The sequence below is a fragment of the Engystomops pustulosus genome, chromosome 6 (genome assembly GCF_040894005.1).
Source record: "Engystomops pustulosus chromosome 6, aEngPut4.maternal, whole genome shotgun sequence".
Classification (NCBI taxonomy): Eukaryota; Metazoa; Chordata; class Amphibia; order Anura; family Leptodactylidae; genus Engystomops; species Engystomops pustulosus.
The window spans coordinates 168,909,336-168,928,204 of record NC_092416.1 but is presented as its reverse complement, the minus strand read 5'-3'; the positions used below and the strand labels follow the sequence as shown (position 1 = coordinate 168,928,204).

Sequence of the window (18,869 nt, the reverse complement as noted above, 5' to 3'; positions counted from 1 at the left end):
GAAGTGGCGGCGCACACATAGCGTTATCTATAGTCCTGAGCCTCTGCCCGGCCCACAGACTAAGGCTGCATTCACACTACCGCAAGGGGGACGTATATACGGCCGATATACGTCCCCCATAGACGGCAATGGGCGCGCGGCACACTTGCGGCACCGTACCGCTCCGTACCCTCTAAAACAATAGGACATGTCCTATTTTTTCAGGGCATACGGCGCCGTGCGCCATGTATCCCTATGGAGAGGGGATATCTCCCCCTCCTCCTCTCCCCGTGCGCTGCCGTGTGCCCGCTGTGCTACGGTACGGCGGGCATCGGTCGTGTGAATCCAGCCTAAAGGCCTAAATCCTAGAGATGTGACTGAGCCCAGAATTGGACTGCTGCAAAACGCTGGATATCCGACAAAGAGACACACTTATCATCAAGTGTCTGAGGTAAAACTGTTCTAGTTGCCCATGGAAACCAATCAGAGCTCAGCTTTAAGTTTATAAACAGCTTTGGGAGAATGAAAGCTGAGCTCTGATTGGCTGCCTTGGGCAACTAGGACAGTTCTGCTCTAAGAGACTTATGATAAATCTCCCCCATATTGTGCAGGCCTCAGCCATAGCAGAGCTCACAGATGGGACATCAGCTCTTATCTGATGTGACAGGGCGAGGTTCATGAAGGGGACATGCGCTGGAGACAGAGGATAACACGGGGGGACAGATTTAATAATACGGTGGGGTGGGGGGGGGGGGTTGCAATTTATTGTAGTATCAAACCCAACACGAGAGGGTGAATAGTATACTACCGATTAGATGCCCTGGATACAGGGATTATCTCCTATAGGATTCACATCACCGGATTTGGGACAGATTTGTTAACCCCTTGTCTTCAGATTAACTCCCCCCCCCCCCCCCCCCAATCCATTTTCCAGTTTTCTATCTCTCTTAATATCAGGTTAAGTTGAGAGAGGATCATCGGGACCGAAAGTCTTTGTAGCTGAAATAAAAGCAGGACACGGAGAGAGATATTCCCTAAGATTGGAGAAGGCTTCTCTTTTTCAATTCACATGATCATGCTAGTTTACTGCTCAAAGCGATCATAGGTGTAGTACCCAGAAAGGCCACTATAGAGTGACCGCGCTGTGTACTACTGAGATAACCCTGGTCCCAGGGCTCTTGGTTGGGGTGCAAGGCGTCAACCCCGACCCATCTACTACAAGGATAGACAATGGATCATGCATGATTAGGACGTGGAGTAATGATAAACGTCCTCTGCTTCCTAAAGGGGTTTTCCAGTTTACAGGGAAAGAAGGAGCCGTGTGAGGAGGAGGTTTGTCTCCTGACAAGGTCAAATGAGTGGAAGATTTCCTCCTGCCTTATGAAGGGACAGCAAAACTCGGGACAAAGTTTTTAAGGACCTTATTTTAGAAAAGTGCTTATACAGCGAAAATGATGATAATCTGTCAATAATATTTTTATTGATATAGCAGAAAGCCACAAAATATCAGTCTGACCCCAGAAAAAACTGCCCCTCTCACTATACTTTGTGTATGCATTAACACGTCTATAGTGATATACCTAGTGTGGGACTCTCTGGTCCTTGTTATTTTGAGATTGAGGAGGCCAGTACTGTTATAAAGTAGGCTCTACATGGGATCCTCTGGTGGGGTCACATTGACTCTAGTTATATCTAGACCCCTGGAGGCCAGTACTGTGTTAGATGGTGGGCTCTCCAGGGGATCCTCTGGTGGGGTCACATTGACTCTAGTTATATCTAGACCCCTGGAGGCCAGTACTGTGTTAGATGGTAGGCTCTCCAGGGGATCCTCTGGTGGGGTCACATTGACTCTAGTTATATCTAGACCCCTGGAGGCCAGTACTGTGTTAGATGGTAGGCTCTCCAGGGGATCCTCTGGTGGGCCACACCGACCCTAGTTATATCCAGATTGCGTTGTCTACAGCTAGACCCCTGGAGGCCACTACTGTGTTAGATGGTAGGCCCTCCATGGGATACTCTGGTGGAACACATCGACCCTTGTAATTTCACGATGGAGTTGTCTTTAGCTAGACCCCTGGAGGAGGCCACTACTGTATTAGATGGCAGGCTCTCCAGGAATTCCTTTGGTGGCCACATCGACCCTTGTAATTTCCAGATTGAGTTGTTTACAGTTAGACCCCTGAAGGCCAGTACTGTATTAGATGGTGGGCCCTCCATGGGATCCTCTGGTGGGCCACAGTAACCCTAGTTATATCTAGATTGTGTTGTCTATAGTTAGACCCCTGGAGGCCAGTACTGTGTTAGATGGTAGGCTCCCAAGGGGATACTCTGGTGGAACACACTGACCCATGTAATTTCCAGATTGTGTTGTCTACAGCTAGACCCCTGGAGGCCAGTACTATAGGCTTTCCGGGGGATCTTCTGGTGGGCAAATCCGACCCTGAATCCAGTTGGAAACTCTACAATGATATTTGTTTTCTGCCTATAAGCCACATAAAATCTCTCTCCTAAGCAGAGATGACTGGAGCGCAGGTGGTATAAACACTCGGTGATTCATCTAAACAATATCCATAATGTATCTAATGGAATGTAAACTAGTGATGACTACCCGCCGCTGACTTCTCCACTGCAAAGTCTGCCCATTAATCATCGCATGGGTTGGGCACATCCCTCCTCACTTGTTGCTCTGAGTAAATACTTGTATTCCTCATAAAATTACAATTTTAGATTCTTTTCTTACAAATACCCCCCATATTAGGGACATCCATATTCTGATAGATGAAAGAGTAAGATGAGTGTAAACTTGGACATTTCATAAGGTCTATAGCCTTTCTGAACGTCATCTTAGACGTCTTGACCTGACGACTTGATTTTGTTTGTCCTATTAAGAATACAAGATTGTTCTCTCTTTTCACCCAACTGCAAAACTGTCTACAAGGTTATTACACAAAGATGGTGAAACCTATAGATTTCCATAACTCTCCGAGCTAAAAATCCATTCAATGGCCAGCTGTCAATGGCCTCCTATTGCCTAAGTGTGGAAAAAACCAAAGCCTGATCCTAGACTTCCAAAGAGCTCCGGGTTCCTATCTGCACTTTCATCCCAGTATCAGCATGGTAGTTCAGTGGTTAGCATTACAGCCTTGCAGTGCTGGGGACCTGGGTACAAGTCCCAGGGTCAACATCTGCAAAAATGTTGTATGTTCTCTCCGTGTTTGCGTGGGTTTCCTCCGGTTTCCTCCCACACTCCAAAACATACTGGTAGGGTGATTAGATTGTGAGCCTCATTGGGGACAGGGACTGATTTGGCAAACTCTGTGCTGCGCTGTGTAATCTGTGTGCGCTATATAAATAAAGAATTATTATTATTATCGACAATGAAGCTTCCTGGCTTCCATCTGGACTGCAATCCCCACCTCCAGCCACTGAATCTGTACCTCTGACGAGAGGGGTCGGGACTGTCTACGATGGAGTCCTTTTTGATCAAGCTTTGGAAGGACATTCTCCTTTGCTTAAAACCACACAGCCCTATGTAGTCATATTTTCAGGCAGTGTTTCATGGGAAATATTAATCGTTAGCGGCTCTCTTTCAGTGCCACACTGGGAAGCCTTGGGCCCATCAATAAGTTCTTGAGGACCACAATTTGTTTGTGTAGATATCATCAGACACACCCTCACATATTCCTAAATGCTAGCCAATACTGATCTGCAGGAAGTATATTTCTTCCTAGCCCTTGACTCGGACTGTTATGAGAGACCTGTCAGTATTCTGCTGACAGGCACTTGAACTTAGGATCTCTTAGATCTATAATTCATGTTATTATACAAATGTATGGGATGGTTGTAAGACGTTGTATGCTTAATATCTGTATAAATTGCACTATCCCATGTACCATTTATAGAGCACTGAAGGCCCACCTATCTCGGGGACCCACTGGCGTCATCCGAATCTGTCTCCTTTCCACCTGCTTATCAGGGAAGGAGCAGAGCCACTGCATGATAGCTGGTAGAGTAAGAAGAGCTTCCAGTGGGTGCCTTTTACAGCATCAAGTGAATTAAGGATATTCCAGTAATAAAAATTGAAGATCAACATAACCAATATATAAAACGTACAGGGATGGATGAGGTATCCAGTATCTGGCAGAGGTCTTATCTACGGCTCAGCTTTACTCATTGTTCAGGGGACGTAGCAATCAATTTCATCATTCGCTGAGCAAACAATTTTTTTGCAACTTTCCTAGTATCCGCAGGTTGATTCGCATCGCCTTCTGTTTGTGCTGAGATTTAAGGGGAAAGTGGCCTGATAAATATTTTGATCCCTCTACCAGGGATATAATGCTTTTGCTTCAAAGTTGTAATGTAGGGGCGAGGGGAGGCGTAAGGCATGTAACCTTAGTAAATGCTTAATTATTGAAGTCGATAAGCCAAACTTTCAACTCCTCAATGTCAATATCCCCATCTCCACCAAAATGGTCACGCCATGCCACGACTCCAACTCCAGAGCTTTGTTTTACTGATCACTGTGGCAGTATTCCTCTAATGTGTAGCAGAGGAGCTTCACTACTGAGCATGTACATAAAGTGCAGCCACACTCATCTTAATTAAAAGCCTGGAGCAACATGATGGGCCACATGTGGCCTGTTAAACCTTGAGTCGCAACCCGAACCCTGCTGACAGTCCGAGTCAAATGAGCGCTTCCAAAACTGATGGAAGCGTTCATTGGTGCAGGAGGCTGGGTAGCAGTGAGTACAACTCAGAAGTCCTAACTACTTCTCGGTCCTCTCCTGACGCTCCACTCTGTGTCCTGATGCTGGTTGAATGCGCTGAGTAGAAGTTGTAGTAAGTACTTGTCAGCCTAAATGTACTGCTTCCAGTTCCTCTCCTGCTCGGGGCACAGCTTTGCTCTGGGTCCTGATGCTGCCGCATACTTCCAGTGTGGGACACTGAGCTGAGCGGTGCATGAAGGAGAGAAGGAGCTACTGTGTGGTGCAGGAAGGAGAAGAGTAGAGTTATTATTGTTTCCTCTGGGGTCCTTCAATTATTATCATTGTCTGCTCTGGGGTGTCCAGTTTTATTATCATTGTCTACTCTGGGGTCTCCACAATTATTGTCTATTGGTTTCTGAGTTGGTTTTTTCTGTGGTTGTTGATGCATCTAGGGTGCTGGTTATTGGTGCATCCCTTAAAGCTGAGCAGTATGACAATGTATCCCTGGGGCCTATAAATGTTGTTTACCCCTTGCCTAAATTCTTAGATCAGGAACCGAGCCGTATAATAATATCTACAATATAATTTATGACATATTTGTGGAGTCGAGTTGATCTGTTTTATCACAACTCTGACTCCACCAAAATGGTCACCAATTCCATGACTCTGAGTCCACGGCCCTAGTTGTAGGACCGACCATCGAGATCCCCATCGTAAGGATCTCCCTTCTCTACCACCCAAGCCACAAGATCACATGTGACCAATTCCCTTTACCTCTTCAGTTATTGATAGTGCTAGTCAACCCGGCACCTTACAGATGCTCCAAATTTATGTAAGAGTCTTATGTCTCTGATTGGGTGCATCTCCCTAATCTAAAATCCAAATGATATCATCCTGGAGTTCAGATAGTTTGCCTCGGGGAATGTCCAGCCTAGCTCCCTTTTATTATGTCTACTCCAGATTCATTATTTACATACCTCAAGTGGTTGCCCCTGTGCCCCTTGTCAACTTGGTGTTTGTTTTTTGAAAATCCGTCCATCCATTCCAAAAATACGACCCCTGGAAGTTTATATGGGAATTAGCACATTAGCACACTAAAGGGGCGGTAACTTTGTTTTATACAGTGTGCAGAGACACGCCCCCAAAGAAAATCTAGAAGGTACCGCCCCTTGGCTTGGCTATGTGCTAATTTTACATAGACTTCCAGGGGCTGTATCTTCTGAACGGGTGGACAGATTTTTAAAAAACAAACTCCATATCGATCAGGGACACCGCAGCAATCGCATGGGGTATGTCATTCATCATTTTGTATTTGGCTACAGATGCCCTTTAAGCTGCAGCCCCCTTTGATTTTGTATGTGCTGATAGGTTATCGTGACTCTTGTAATCCTGTATATGTCTTACTACAATTTATGATACATTTTCGTATCTCTCTTCCCTTTTCTTATCTGAAGTCAATGCATTATTAATGGATATATCGGTCTTTGTATTTTGCAGTTCCTCATTGTCCCATCCATTGTGGGAAGTGCTTTATTACACCGTATGTCAGATGACCGATGGGAGAAGATAACGGCATGGATTTATGGAATGGGCCTGTGTGCCCTTTTTATAGTGTCCACTGTATTTCACATAGTCACATGGAAGAAAAGTCACCTTAGGTAAGTACCACTATTTCGAGGGTTACCCTAGAGGCAGACTTTTCATGAGGCCTCTCTCTTGACCACTTTCCACCACCACCATTTTCACACATATTTGCTTATGAACTAGAATTCAACAAGTTGAATAATAAACACACCCATGATGCAACTGTTCAGGCACCATTTTGGTGTTATTGGCTCAACAGCTTAATACTATGGAAAACTTACTGTACTCATTTTCGTTTTGTTTATATACGCAAAATGAATCAACTTTCTCAGTTAGTCTAAATTGAAAATGTTCCAGATGTAGAGTCTGTATAACTCCTTCACTTAGATGGCTGTCCTGCTGAATCTGATATAGATCTGAAAGCATACAGCTCCTGGCTGCTAAATCTCTTTGCTGTCACCCTTTTCTTCACTCAGTTGGGTAGAGTGAGGAAAGAACTTTGCCGAAAACTCTGCAGGAAGAGGGCGGGGGAAGCTACATGCACCAGAGAATCATTTCGTCTCTGTAACTCATGTAGAAGATTACATAATGGGCTGCAGTAGAAGCCAACATGGTAGACCCACAGACAACACATACAACACATATTTACCTACTGAGAGCCCCGGGCAAGTTCTGTGCAGCACTGAGTAATCTGTGTGCGCTATATAAATAAAGGAATTATTATTAATTGGCCCAGAGGTCTTGTGCACTCGCCATAATCACCAATCCAAAGACTTAAAGGGAACCTGTCGCCTCATTTTTCAAAAATACAGCTAGTGATAGGCTCCCATAGATCCCTATTAACTGACACCCTTCTTTTAGCTAAAAAAAAAGTTTAACTCTCCATAAACATCTCCATAAAATCAACTTTGTTATCTTACCAGGCATACAGCCAAATCTAGCAGTGAGTACAGAAGGTTGTGTCCTGCTTGTCCATGGACTGGTACTCCTTCCAATGCCTACATGGACTACTTCTTCTCCTCCCCATGCCTCCATGGTGGCCGCTGTAATTTTATGTGATCCGATATATACATGGAGTAGATTTTGCAGATATTAGGGGGTAAAGGACATTACCATGGTATGACATAACCCTGGTCACATAGCAAGCAGTGCTGAATGGTAAGGAGTCATGGGGAGGAGCCCCATGACTCCGTTGAGCAGGACATGTCGTCTTCGACCCCTGCTAGATCTGGCTGTATGCCAGGTAAGATAACAAAGTTGATTTTATGGGGATGTGAGGCAAAACTTGTTTGCTTCAAGAAGGGTGGCATTTAGTTAATGGGGGTCAATGGGAACCTGTCACTTGCTGTATTTGTCAATGTGCTGACAGGTTCCCTTTTAAAGGGGTTTTACCATTTGTTTTTTTCAAATGAATGGTAGCTGAACTCCATGTTGCCTTTGTGTCCCAGAGGCATGATTCCTGATTATGGTAGTTTCAGAGAGAATACCTCAATAGTAAAGGCTTTTTTTTAACCCCCCTTTTCAATGACACGTTGGATAGTGCCGGTCATTTTGTCATCTGGTTCAGCACTACACACAACAGTGGAGCTCATCGCGTTTCTTTGAGTTTGTGAATGAGCTTCCCCGGAGCATAGTTGCGGCGCAGAACAATGGTTGGCAGCTTTCCCTAACGTGTTGCATTATTTATCTGGCGGCAGGTCGCTCACAGAGGGGTCCAGATAAACTTTCTTCTGTTGTTTCCAGGACTGTAGAGCACTGCTTCCACATGTGTGACAGGATGGTCATCTACTTTTTCATCGCGGCCTCCTACGCGCCTTGGTGAGTGTTAAAGCTCCAAATTCGTGGAATTAAGATGGACCTTTTGTTCTTAATTTTGGACCTTTTAAAGAGGATCTTTCATCACCTCTGCCAAGTTTTTTATGTTTTTATTATTCATTTTTTTTATGTCTTTCGCTGTGCGCTCCAACTGCCACCCCCCCCCCCCCCTTTATTCTTTGGTGTCCCCTGTTGCCGTACCCACCCAATCTATATAGGATTTATTATGTCTTTATAGATTTTATTATACAGTTTTGCCATATTCTGTTTTACGGAGCTGGGCGAGGTGTTGTTTTTTGCTGGACAAGCTGATTTTTTTTATTGCTGCCATTTTGGGACTGTATGACTTTTTGATTCAAAATTGTATGCGGTGCAAAATGGCAAAAAAAAAAAAAAAAAAGTGGCGTTTCAGACAGTTGGGCTAATTTCCAATCGGTTGTATATTTTATACTATATGTATATTTTGATAGCCCAGGCATTTTGTGACGTGGGGTTATCTGAAATATTTATGATTTTATTTGGTCATTTTTATATCCCTTTTAGGGAAAGGGGATGCTTTGAGCTATTAGTGTGTTCTTTTACCTCCTCAGCCAGAGATTCCTGACCATAAAATGGCCGCAGATGGAGGGTCCTGTACAATCGCCCTGCCAGGAGCTTATTTAGTATTCATAATTATAATATTAAGGTCCTGGCAGGGCGATTGTACATGACCCTCCATCTGCGGCCATTTTATGATTGGTAAATTTCCTAATATTCTGCACGCCCCCCCAGTCGTAATATTCTGTACGACTGGTTTCTGAACTTCTAACGTTTTCCTTCTGTGTTCAGGTTAAATCTCCGGGAGCTGGGACCCCTGGCCTCTCACATGAGGTGGTTTATTTGGTTGATGGCGGCAGGTGGAACCGTTTATGTGTTTCTGTACCATGAGAAGTAAGTTATATATAGCTATATCGTATTACTTGTTTGTGCTCCTTTATATCGTGACTGGATCGGTAGGTAGTCCTATTCCTGTGGTGGTCTGACCATCGGGACGCCCATCGGTCACGAGAACTACCACTCCCTTCCATGTCCATGGGACTGCTGGAAATAGCTGATAGGATCATTTACCATCTCCACCACTTCATCAGTGAGGGGGAATGGGACCCTCCTTCTCGTGAGACGATCAGGTCCTGGTTCACATTCCCCAAGCTCACATATAAGGGTGACAGATGAACACCCGATGTGTCTCCACCATTCTTTTGTTTATCTTCCTAGTATTTCCCTAAAATTCCACACTCCAGATCTGTACTGAGAGATTGTGAAATCCACTCTAGTGTGTTGCAATTTAGGGAAAGTTACAGAGGGGATTTTTCCATTCCTTCACTGTGGAAAAAGTCATTCATTTATCTGGCACTGGATACATTGTAAGTACCTACCTTAGACCTGGTACCCGGTGACCCATAACGTTACTAGAATATCACGGTAGCTCCAAGATCACAAAAATAAATAAAAGGAGTGAAAAACAGCCTGTTCATACATTGCCCTACTAATTCTTCTGCTGTTGGGGTACCCTTGTATTCATCACATGATAGGGTCGTCCAGACAAATTGGTTGAAACACTGTGGGGCAGATGTACTTACCCGGCCCATTCACGATCCAGCGGCGCGTTCTCTGCACCGGATTCGGGTCCGGCCGGGATTTATTAAGGTAGTTCCTCCGCCGTCCACCAGGTGGCGCTGCTGCGCTGAAAAGCATCGGAACGCGCTGGAGTTCACCGGCTTGGGCTGAGTGAAGGTAAGTGCAAGCTCCGCGACAGATTTTTTGTTTTAAATGCGCCACAATCCGATCGCGTGCGCCAAAATCTTGGGGAAATCGGCGCAAATTGGAAATATTCGGGTAACACGTCGGGAAAAAGCTAATCGGGCCCTTAGTAAATGACCCCCTGTGTTGTTTCCTGGGCAGGTGGAACAGAAAAGCTGCCTACCCTGTGTTTTGGCTCTCTGATCCCACAGCATATCCTGTGGTCAGTCTATTAACTTTTCCAGCTGCGCTGGAAGGACCAGTGTTGAGTTGTAGTGGTCCCATGCGGGTCGACATGTCGACTTGGCTGGGAGTGTTAACAGCCTGAATGTAGAACGCATTGCAAGGTTTAGTAACCAGAGCAGGAAAGGAACTTTTTTTTCTGTCCCATCTGCCCAACTCCCCATACGAATTCTTTAAGGAGCGGTGAATGAGGGAGTTGAGAGAGACGCAAAAAAGAATTCCTGAGCGAGAGCAGTGAATGAGGAGATTGAGAGAGACGGTGGCTGTGTGTGATTCGGCTAATTCACCCTTCCCTCATATTCTCTACAGCACGTCACAAAGCCAACGGGGGTCATTTACTAATGGCCCGATTCGCGTTTTCCCGACGTGTTACCCGAATATTTCCGATTTGCGACGATTTTTCCTGAATTGCCCCGGGTTTTTGATGCACGCGATTTGATTGTGGCGCATCGGTGCCGGCATGCACTGGAAATCGGGGGCGTGGCCAAACGAAAACCCAAGGGATTCGCAGAAACCGCCGCATTTTTTTAAAGAAAGTGTCGCTGGACGCGGGCTTACCTTCACCAGGAATAGGATCATGAACTCCGGCGGACTTCAGCGCAGCAGCGACACCTGGTGGACGTCAGAGGAACTGCCTTAGTGAATCCCAGCCGGACCCGAATCCACCGCAGAGAACACGCCGCTAGATCGCGAATGGACCAGGTAAGTAAATCTGCCCCATTGTCTCTCTCAACTCCCTCATTCATGCCAGGTTAGCAGTGTCAGCTTCAGTTGGGAGGCAGGATGGCTTGACTGTGCGCTGTATATATGTGTATGTGTGTGTATATGTGTGTATGTATGTATATGTGTGTATATGTGTGTGTAAGCTCTTTTCTTATGATTACACATTTCTGACGAATGTTTTTTTTTAATCCATTTTAACACTTTATTTATATTTTCTCCACATTTGAACCATTAAGAATGTATTTCATTCTTCTAGGTATAAGATTGTTGAATTGCTCTTCTACCTAGCAATGGGATTTTCTCCAGCTTTAGTAGTGACATCAATGGTAAGAATTTCTATGTTCATGTGAAATCGTGTTTTCACTCGAAAAACAAATTGGAAACGTTGAAGAATGCTAAATTCTGAAGTGTATGGGGAAAAAAAATTTCAAGATGTGACAAATTTATGTTTTGTGATGAATTTTTTGTTGTAAAAGTTGTTGGGTGCATTGTTTTTGGATTTTTATTGTTTTTTTTTTTTTATTTTGGCTGTGGTAAAGGTTAAAAATTCTGACTTTGATTACAAATTTTTAAAAATTTTTAAATAATTTTTTTTGCAAAAAACATGAACATAATTCTTCAATCATTGACTTTGCCTTTGTTGTTTTTATTCATTTTTTTTCTTAACACCTGACCATTATTCACTTTTTTTTTTTGCTCTTTTACCTCCAGAACTGTGACATTTTCTAAAAGTTAAATTAATGAGAAATAAAAACTATTTTAAACAAGAGGGGAAAAAAAAGGGTTTCTGATTCACGAGTTACATATTTGTCATTCCAGTACATGAAGGTTAAAATGCATTTTACTCATTGAATGGGTCCATTCTTTCTCGTCTTAGAAGATTAGAGACTGAACAATACTGATATTATTTCAAGGCGTATTTTCATGCAGGTCCCTATCTCAAGAACCTCAGTCTACTGACCTGTTCTCACGGTCATGCCGAATGCAGAGCTAGCCCTATAGACTCGCCTCCTGAATGGAGTGTGACCTCGAATGTTCAACAAAGTTTCTGTCTAGCCCGTACCACAAGTTTGCTTCTGGCCCCAAAGGTGGGACCTGTATCTAACATGAGAATACCCCTTTAACAGTCTATATTGAAGTATTTCTGCAACTCTCTAAAGAAAGCAGAATACTACATTAAATTTCAATTAAAGGAAACTTGGAGAACCAAACCATACATCTCCTCAAAGTTGTCCTCCTTCACCAACTCCTCCAGCTCCAACCCTTGTCACAACTCCTTGATTCCGGCACAGTTGGATTTTTTTTCTAGCCCCCACCGTTCCACAGTTTGACTCTCTTCTTATGGGTGGGTGGGCCTTACATGAAGTAGACAACCTGGGACCCGCCCCCTAAAATTCCATCTCCACCAAAATTTGTGGAACAGCTCCAATTTGAGAACGTTAACAGTTAGATTTAGTGGAGATGGTGAAAGTTCCCTTTTTAGCATCTTCTTGGCTTAGTAACTATAAAAGTTGATGGTAAATTGTTGTTTTTTTAGGTTGTAATTTTTGGTCTATTGCTAAAATGTCCTTTTCCTCTCCAGAACAATACAGAGGGCTTACAAGAACTTGCCTGGGGTGGGCTGATCTACTGCTTGGGTGTGGTCTTCTTCAAGAGCGACGGAATCATCCCTTTTGCACACGCCATCTGGCATCTTTTTGTGGCCCTCGCGGCCGCCGTGCATTACTACGCCATATGGAAGTACCTTTACAAGAGTCCATCTTCAGATCTGATCCGACACGTATGACAGAGACCGAGGCAGATTAAAGGGAACACTTATCAGTATTACTTGACTTGGCCAAGAATGTACGACGAGGCAAAGGAGGTATTGTATTCTACAAGTACATGCACTGAAGTCTCCGCTTCTCCACAACCTACTGTGAACAAGATGTGAATCTTAACAGCAGTTAATATTGAGGCCCATTCCTCAGCCGATGCTTTGGCCCCTCCCCCCCGGCTGGCTCAACCTAAGGCGTTCCTGCTCATCGTAACCTCAGATGTCCTTAGGGTCCTGTCGCCGGCTTCTCTAATGTTTACAACGTGGAAAAGTCCTTTTTTTGATGACACTTTTTAGACACAGATGTATTTCCTTACGAGTTGAAAATTCAAACATTTCAAGATTTAAGAAATGCCGATTCCTTGAAATCTACGAGGGTATTTTCATTCCTCCGTTTCTACCGAGCACTTACAAAAAATAAAAAAAAAAGACGAAAACTCGATCTATACATTCCAGAAGCTACGCTGCATATGCTTGCGTTAGAGGAAGACGGTTACATGTGGTGGACCCGATGCGTTAGAAGAAGACATCTTGTTCGTATTTATTGTACACCTTGTACCACACCCAAGTGGGTTAGACGGGTCCCAACAATGTCTACCGAAAGGGAGAAGAGCCACCACAAGTTGTCAGTATTGATGAAAGCAAAACTCTTTCGACTGCAGCGGTTCTTCTTCAGTAGCAACATACCTGGACGTGTTTGTGACCTGAGATAGATTAGAGAGGGTCAAGCACCAAACATTCCCACCATTTGCTCTCGGTGGTAAATATACAGAAAAATGAAGCAGACAGCGCCAATCTCTGTGTCGTGGTCAAGCTGAGTAATTGGTTCTCAGCTCTTATTCGAGTAAGTGGAAGCTGATCTGCAGTAACAAGGTTTGGCCACTAAACAGAGAAGAGAGCTGTTAACTTCTTGTTCCGTTCTCTGTGTATTCAGGGCAGCTGGTTGGTGGTTGGGTGTGAGACCCACCAATCTGATGTTGATGACTTTTAACTGTAAATTACTGTGAAGATTTGTCCGTCCTTACCTTACCTCTTGGCTTGATGTATCTCCAAGGTGTTGTCCAGGATCAATTATTTTTATAGCCTCATACTTACTGTGGCCTTACCGCTGATCCAACATGGCCCCTCCCATCACCACCGACTTTTGGTATTTCAAGGATGTTGGGTTGACAGCAGGTACTATAGCCTTAAACAGGCCTTGAGTTGGCATCAACCCCTGAGCCACCGTATACCAACAGAAGCCAATGGTGTTGGAATGTGCCATACTTGACCGGAGGTAAGGACAGAGGTAAGTATTTACACTACATGAGGTGACTGGTATAAAAATAATTTATCCTGAACAACCCCTTGAAGATGATTGACACAAGATAATCAGCTTTGAAAAAACACGATTTCACGATAATCTGAAACGGTTCCATGGCGTCACCCACTGGTCGTGAAATAGAGCCCTTCGAGGGATACGCCAGCTAGACGGTGACATATACAAGTTCTATTGTGAAGAAACTATTGTGGGGTCTTTAGTGAAATTTGCTGAAAGGTAATGGCAGACACTTCTGTAAGTTGCCTTTTAATAAAATCGGGTAATATAATCTCGTTGTTTACGTTTCGGAGGGCTATACTTATAACCACTGCGCTGACCAGTATTAAGAAAGATGAAGCAAGTGACGAGGGTATAACAACATGTATTTATAATGTACTTCACCCATGTATACATGGGTATTGTAATGACCGATCTCTTGTTATAATGTCTAAGCATCAATCACTTATGGGGGGTGGGGTCTTATATTATGGGTCGTTATCCAAGACATAGGATGTTCACCCCAATTTTTTTTTTAAACGATATGTTTGAGCAAAGTAATGAACCAGTTATAGTTTTATTCTTCAAAAATTGCCAATATCAGACACGGATAAATGATGAACCTTTAAGAGTAACGAACCAAGACATGAACATTAAAGGAACGGGTAAAATTATAAAATTGGAGATTTCCGAAACAATAGGTGTTGGACTTCTTGTGAAATTTATGCCACGTTTATCAAGTGTTTTTTGTCCATTTTTAGACAGTTTTACAACTTGTTTGAAAAAGGGTGTGGCTTTATAGAAAGTGGGTTTGTTAACTTTAAGAATTCTTCCAAAAGCGGGCGATACACCTGACCATGGGTAGCAAATGGTATTGTCACTTTGCTCCATTCAATTCTATTCAGCTACAATACCGGCCATAGTCAGGTGTGGGGCTGTTTTTGGAAATATTTTTTGAATCCTAGACAACCCTAGAATTTATCCCAAACCCTGTGATAAATCTCAAACAGTTTACGTCTGTTTAGTCTAACTTTCAGGAAGTAATTTTGTACATAGAGAAAAAGGTAAGGAAAAAGGTGAGGGGCGGAGCATAAAACAGGAAGTCCCAGTCTTATGTCACAGGAAGTCCTGCTTTGCACTAGATTTGACATTGTATAGCAGTTTGCCCTCCATGTTCCTTTAAGAGTTACTTCATCTGAATCTTTAAAAAAATATATAAAATATTCTTTATGTCATTTCACGCCCCCAGATCTGTTGGAATTTCCATTATCTTTATGGATCTTAATTCTTTTTTTTTTTTCGAGTGTCTTATATTAAGATGATTATTTTTTTTTTTTTTCTTTATTTCACACAATTGTTCTAATTGTTGCCTTTTCTGAGATCCGTTTTTCCCCTTTAGTCTTTAGTTTTTCAGTTCTTGCCTTGTGGACTTTTATCAGATCTCTATGGAAATAGGATTCTCAGACCATCTACAAACCCCCTCGAGAAGATTTTAACAACAGGAAGCCTCTTAAGACTGTGTTATATGTCTGTGTTATTTTTTTGTCTCTAGAATTGTTTTTGGAGGTCTGGTATCAATATATTTACTGTCATGTGTTGTTTTGATGTGCGACCATGGGTGGGTTTTGTCTGGATCGAACGTCTACGTTCAAGCTGCTTGTGTAGGGATGTTCCCAAGTTTTTGGCTTTCAAAATCTTGCAGACCTCCGTGTGCTGCCACTTACCCTTCTGAAAACCATCATTTATGGTCCCATATTCTGGACCTTCATTGAATGGATCTTCTGAAATTTCAGAACGTTTTAAAACTATGTTAAGGTCTACTCTATAAAGTGGGACCTTCGTAAAGTCAACTGTCAACCATACATATTAGACCAAGGTAATCCATATTAGTTGGGGCCCATTGGCCATCTTCTATGTGTTGGAAGCTTAGCCAATGTGGTGGTGATAAGTTGGGAGGGATGATACAACATGTTGTGTCTTCCACGCCAATGGAAGATGAGCCACGTGTGATATGGGTGGAAGGAATCTTCTACAAACGTTTTGGAGGGCGTCTTAGATTTTTTTGCTCATTCTTCCTGAAGAACATTAGTGAGGTCAGACACTGATGTTGGGTAAGATGGCCATTGTAGCTCATCCCAAAGTTATGGGTTGAGGTCAGGGTTTAGTGCCAGTTCTTCCACATCAATCTCACCCAACCATGCCTGTATGGGCCTGGCCTCTATTGAGGGCCATTTTGCAAATAGTCCACATAGAGATGAAGACATACAGTTGTCCTGAAATTTTTTTGGTACCTAGAAACATTAAGTTCAGCCCCTGAAAATTCAGCCGCTAGTATAATCCCTCCTCCACACATGGCAGTAAATTCAATGATCTAGGGGGTATCCTAATACTGTGGGGTGTATTTTGTATAAAGTGGCAGCATTACTTGAAGACCTAAGTTCAGTCAATCCTGACCAATTTTAGGAAGAATCACATGTAGGACTTTACAGCCCCTCCCCGGATCCCACCTTGAATATTTATACAGGATATTTACTTAAAATGTTTCCCTAAATTGTACTTCTTTCTAATTTTTATGCTACTGGTTTTCTCACATCTTCTTGAAAAAAATTTTTTTTATAACCAATCGGAACTTCTCAGTATTCTTTGAATTGCCAAATTTAACCCGAATTATGATGTGTAAAGGCCTAAATATCACTGTACACTGAGATAAAAAACAAAAAATCTAAAAGAAAAGCCTAAAGCCTCCAAAAATTGATGTTCGATGGCTCGGATGAATATGGCCAACTCTTCTGTCCGTGAGTCATAAATTTTTTTACTAAAAATTTTAGTAAAACCATACAACAAGTATTCCTACGACTTCTGAGTTGGGATCTCCTAAAATATAGTATTAATGGCTGGAGTGGAGGCCATCCTTCCAAAATATTTAGTATGTGAAATGGTTTGGTTGGTTGGTTTTCCAAATTGTGACAAGGTGGTCGTAATATTTAGGGTCGTAAATCACCTCTCTGGGGGTGCGGCCACTTCCACTGCTGGCCACTCCCGTCCCCACCGCTTCTGGTCCCATCAGAACTGGTTACGTCACAAGTCATGTGCTTTAGCCAGCACTTGTCCAGTGAAAGTGATGTCATCATGTCCAGTCTGAAAGAACCCAAATAATGTAGGAACCAAAGGACCTGTTTTGGAACAGGGACAACTTTGGATACTTTGTGTATTTGTCTATCCTAAACCTACAGAATTTTTGAGAAAAAAAACATAAAAATTTTTCTTTTTCAACTAACTTAAACTCTACCGTAGATGGTTGATCTTTATTTGTAGTCACTATTAGCGATGAGTGGCCCCGTGTCGTTCACTTTGGATAAAGGTTTGGTTCGGGTAGCCAATCGTGAACAGCCACTGGTAACACCCACAATCATTGCTGGTACCGATCATGGGTGTTACCGGTGGGCGGAGCCCGAACGCTGAACCAGTTCCTGCAGTGTTCGGCACAGAGCTGAACATCGCGGTTCGGGATCTGCTCAACCTTCGTCATGATATCCAAATAAGCAGATAAATTGTGTAAAATTTTGACAAAATTTCTGATGAAAATTAACTAAAAATATTAGAAGTTTCAAATTCAATTGGTGATGATAACATGATACTAATGGATTTGGGATATGTTTTTGGCCTGGCCCCTCGGGTTGTTAAAGGGAGTGTGTAGCATTATGGAAATTACCAGAGCATGTATTACGGGGCGCCAGTTGGAACAGCTTCTACATTTCATGATGTCTATTGTACTTTGTACTGTTTTATTGTCGTTGTTCACCATCACCGTTGCTTTTTGTGTTGTTGTTGTATGGATGCGGATGCGGTGAACACACGGTATTAACCACTATAACACTCATAGCTGCTCACTGTGTTTGTGACTATTGTAGCAAATATTCTCCTCCTCCTCCGCCTCCTCCTCCGCCTCCTCCTCCTCCTCCTCCTCCGCCTCCTCTGCCTCCTCCGCCTCCGCCTCCTCCGCCTCCTCTGCCTCCTCCTCCTCCGCCTCCTCTGCCTCCTCCGCCTCCTCTGCCTCCTCCGCCTCCTCGCCTCCTCCTCCTCTCTTAGAACATTTTCCCAGAAATGTTTGAAATTGAACTTTTACATTTTTCTGTACATTTTTTTTATCTGTCACCTTCATACATTTGAGTGTAAAAAAATAAAATAAAACGTAATTATCTTGCTAAAATGTATTTGTCATTGACTTTTATTATTGACTACATTTTCGGATATTTCTCCTTTTTCATAATTCAGTTTTATTCTTTTTCTGGCCTGCTATAAAGTGTATAATCGTCTTTAAATAGAAAAAATATGCAAAAATTTGAAAAAAATGAAATGTATAATATATAGAAAAAAATTATTCATATCAAAGTTTTTAATGAAAAAGCTGAAAGTATAGACCAGTAGAGCTCCTGGTGAGTGTATCGGTAGCCCTATGCTGGCAGGTGGGAAAAATAGGCTACATCTTTCCATCTTGTTTCCTCCTGCTGAAAAGTATACGCACAGCAGAGTTCTTTGGAGCCAATGGCAGACAGGTGCAACGTATTGCATCCATACCCCGGCCTCCGTTGACAATGCGTTCTGGGAGGTCCCCAGTGATGTCACATTCCATACAGGGTCTAGGGCAATTGCCCTGAACATCAGCAGCAGCCAATCACTGTCTGTTGTGAATGTTCACTCCCCCTCCGCTTTCAAGTGGGTTGGGCGGAACCATTACACTCTCAGCCTGCTGGGGGGACAGTGTGTTTTTTTTTTTTTTTTTTTTTTTTTTTTTTTTTTTTAGCTGGTGTTTGTGTCACTTTAATTTTCTAATGCTATCTAGAGGTTTTCCAGAAATAATTAATAAACATGGGGTGGACATCTGGCCTTTGTACAGATCACTTGTTTGGTGCTATGTTTACAGGTC

The 18,869-nt window shown here is 43.0% G+C and overlaps 1 protein-coding gene across 3 annotated transcripts in view; it reads left to right on the top strand.

Annotated features, from left to right (window-relative positions):
* The window catches only part of MMD (monocyte to macrophage differentiation associated), an 86,664-nt gene extending 71,375 nt beyond the window's left edge, over positions 1–15,289 (top strand). For all 3 annotated transcript variants that reach the window (XM_072112305.1, XM_072112304.1, XM_072112307.1), the window contains exons 3-7: positions 6,183–6,343; positions 8,013–8,087; positions 8,913–9,014; positions 11,086–11,155; positions 12,412–15,289. In XM_072112305.1, the coding sequence (XP_071968406.1) occupies positions 6,183–6,343; positions 8,013–8,087; positions 8,913–9,014; positions 11,086–11,155; positions 12,412–12,615 (612 nt within the window). In that variant the 3' untranslated portion in view covers positions 12,616–15,289. The remainder of the gene's footprint in view (positions 1–6,182; positions 6,344–8,012; positions 8,088–8,912; positions 9,015–11,085; positions 11,156–12,411) is intronic.
* Positions 15,290–18,869: the final 3,580 nt, after the last annotated feature.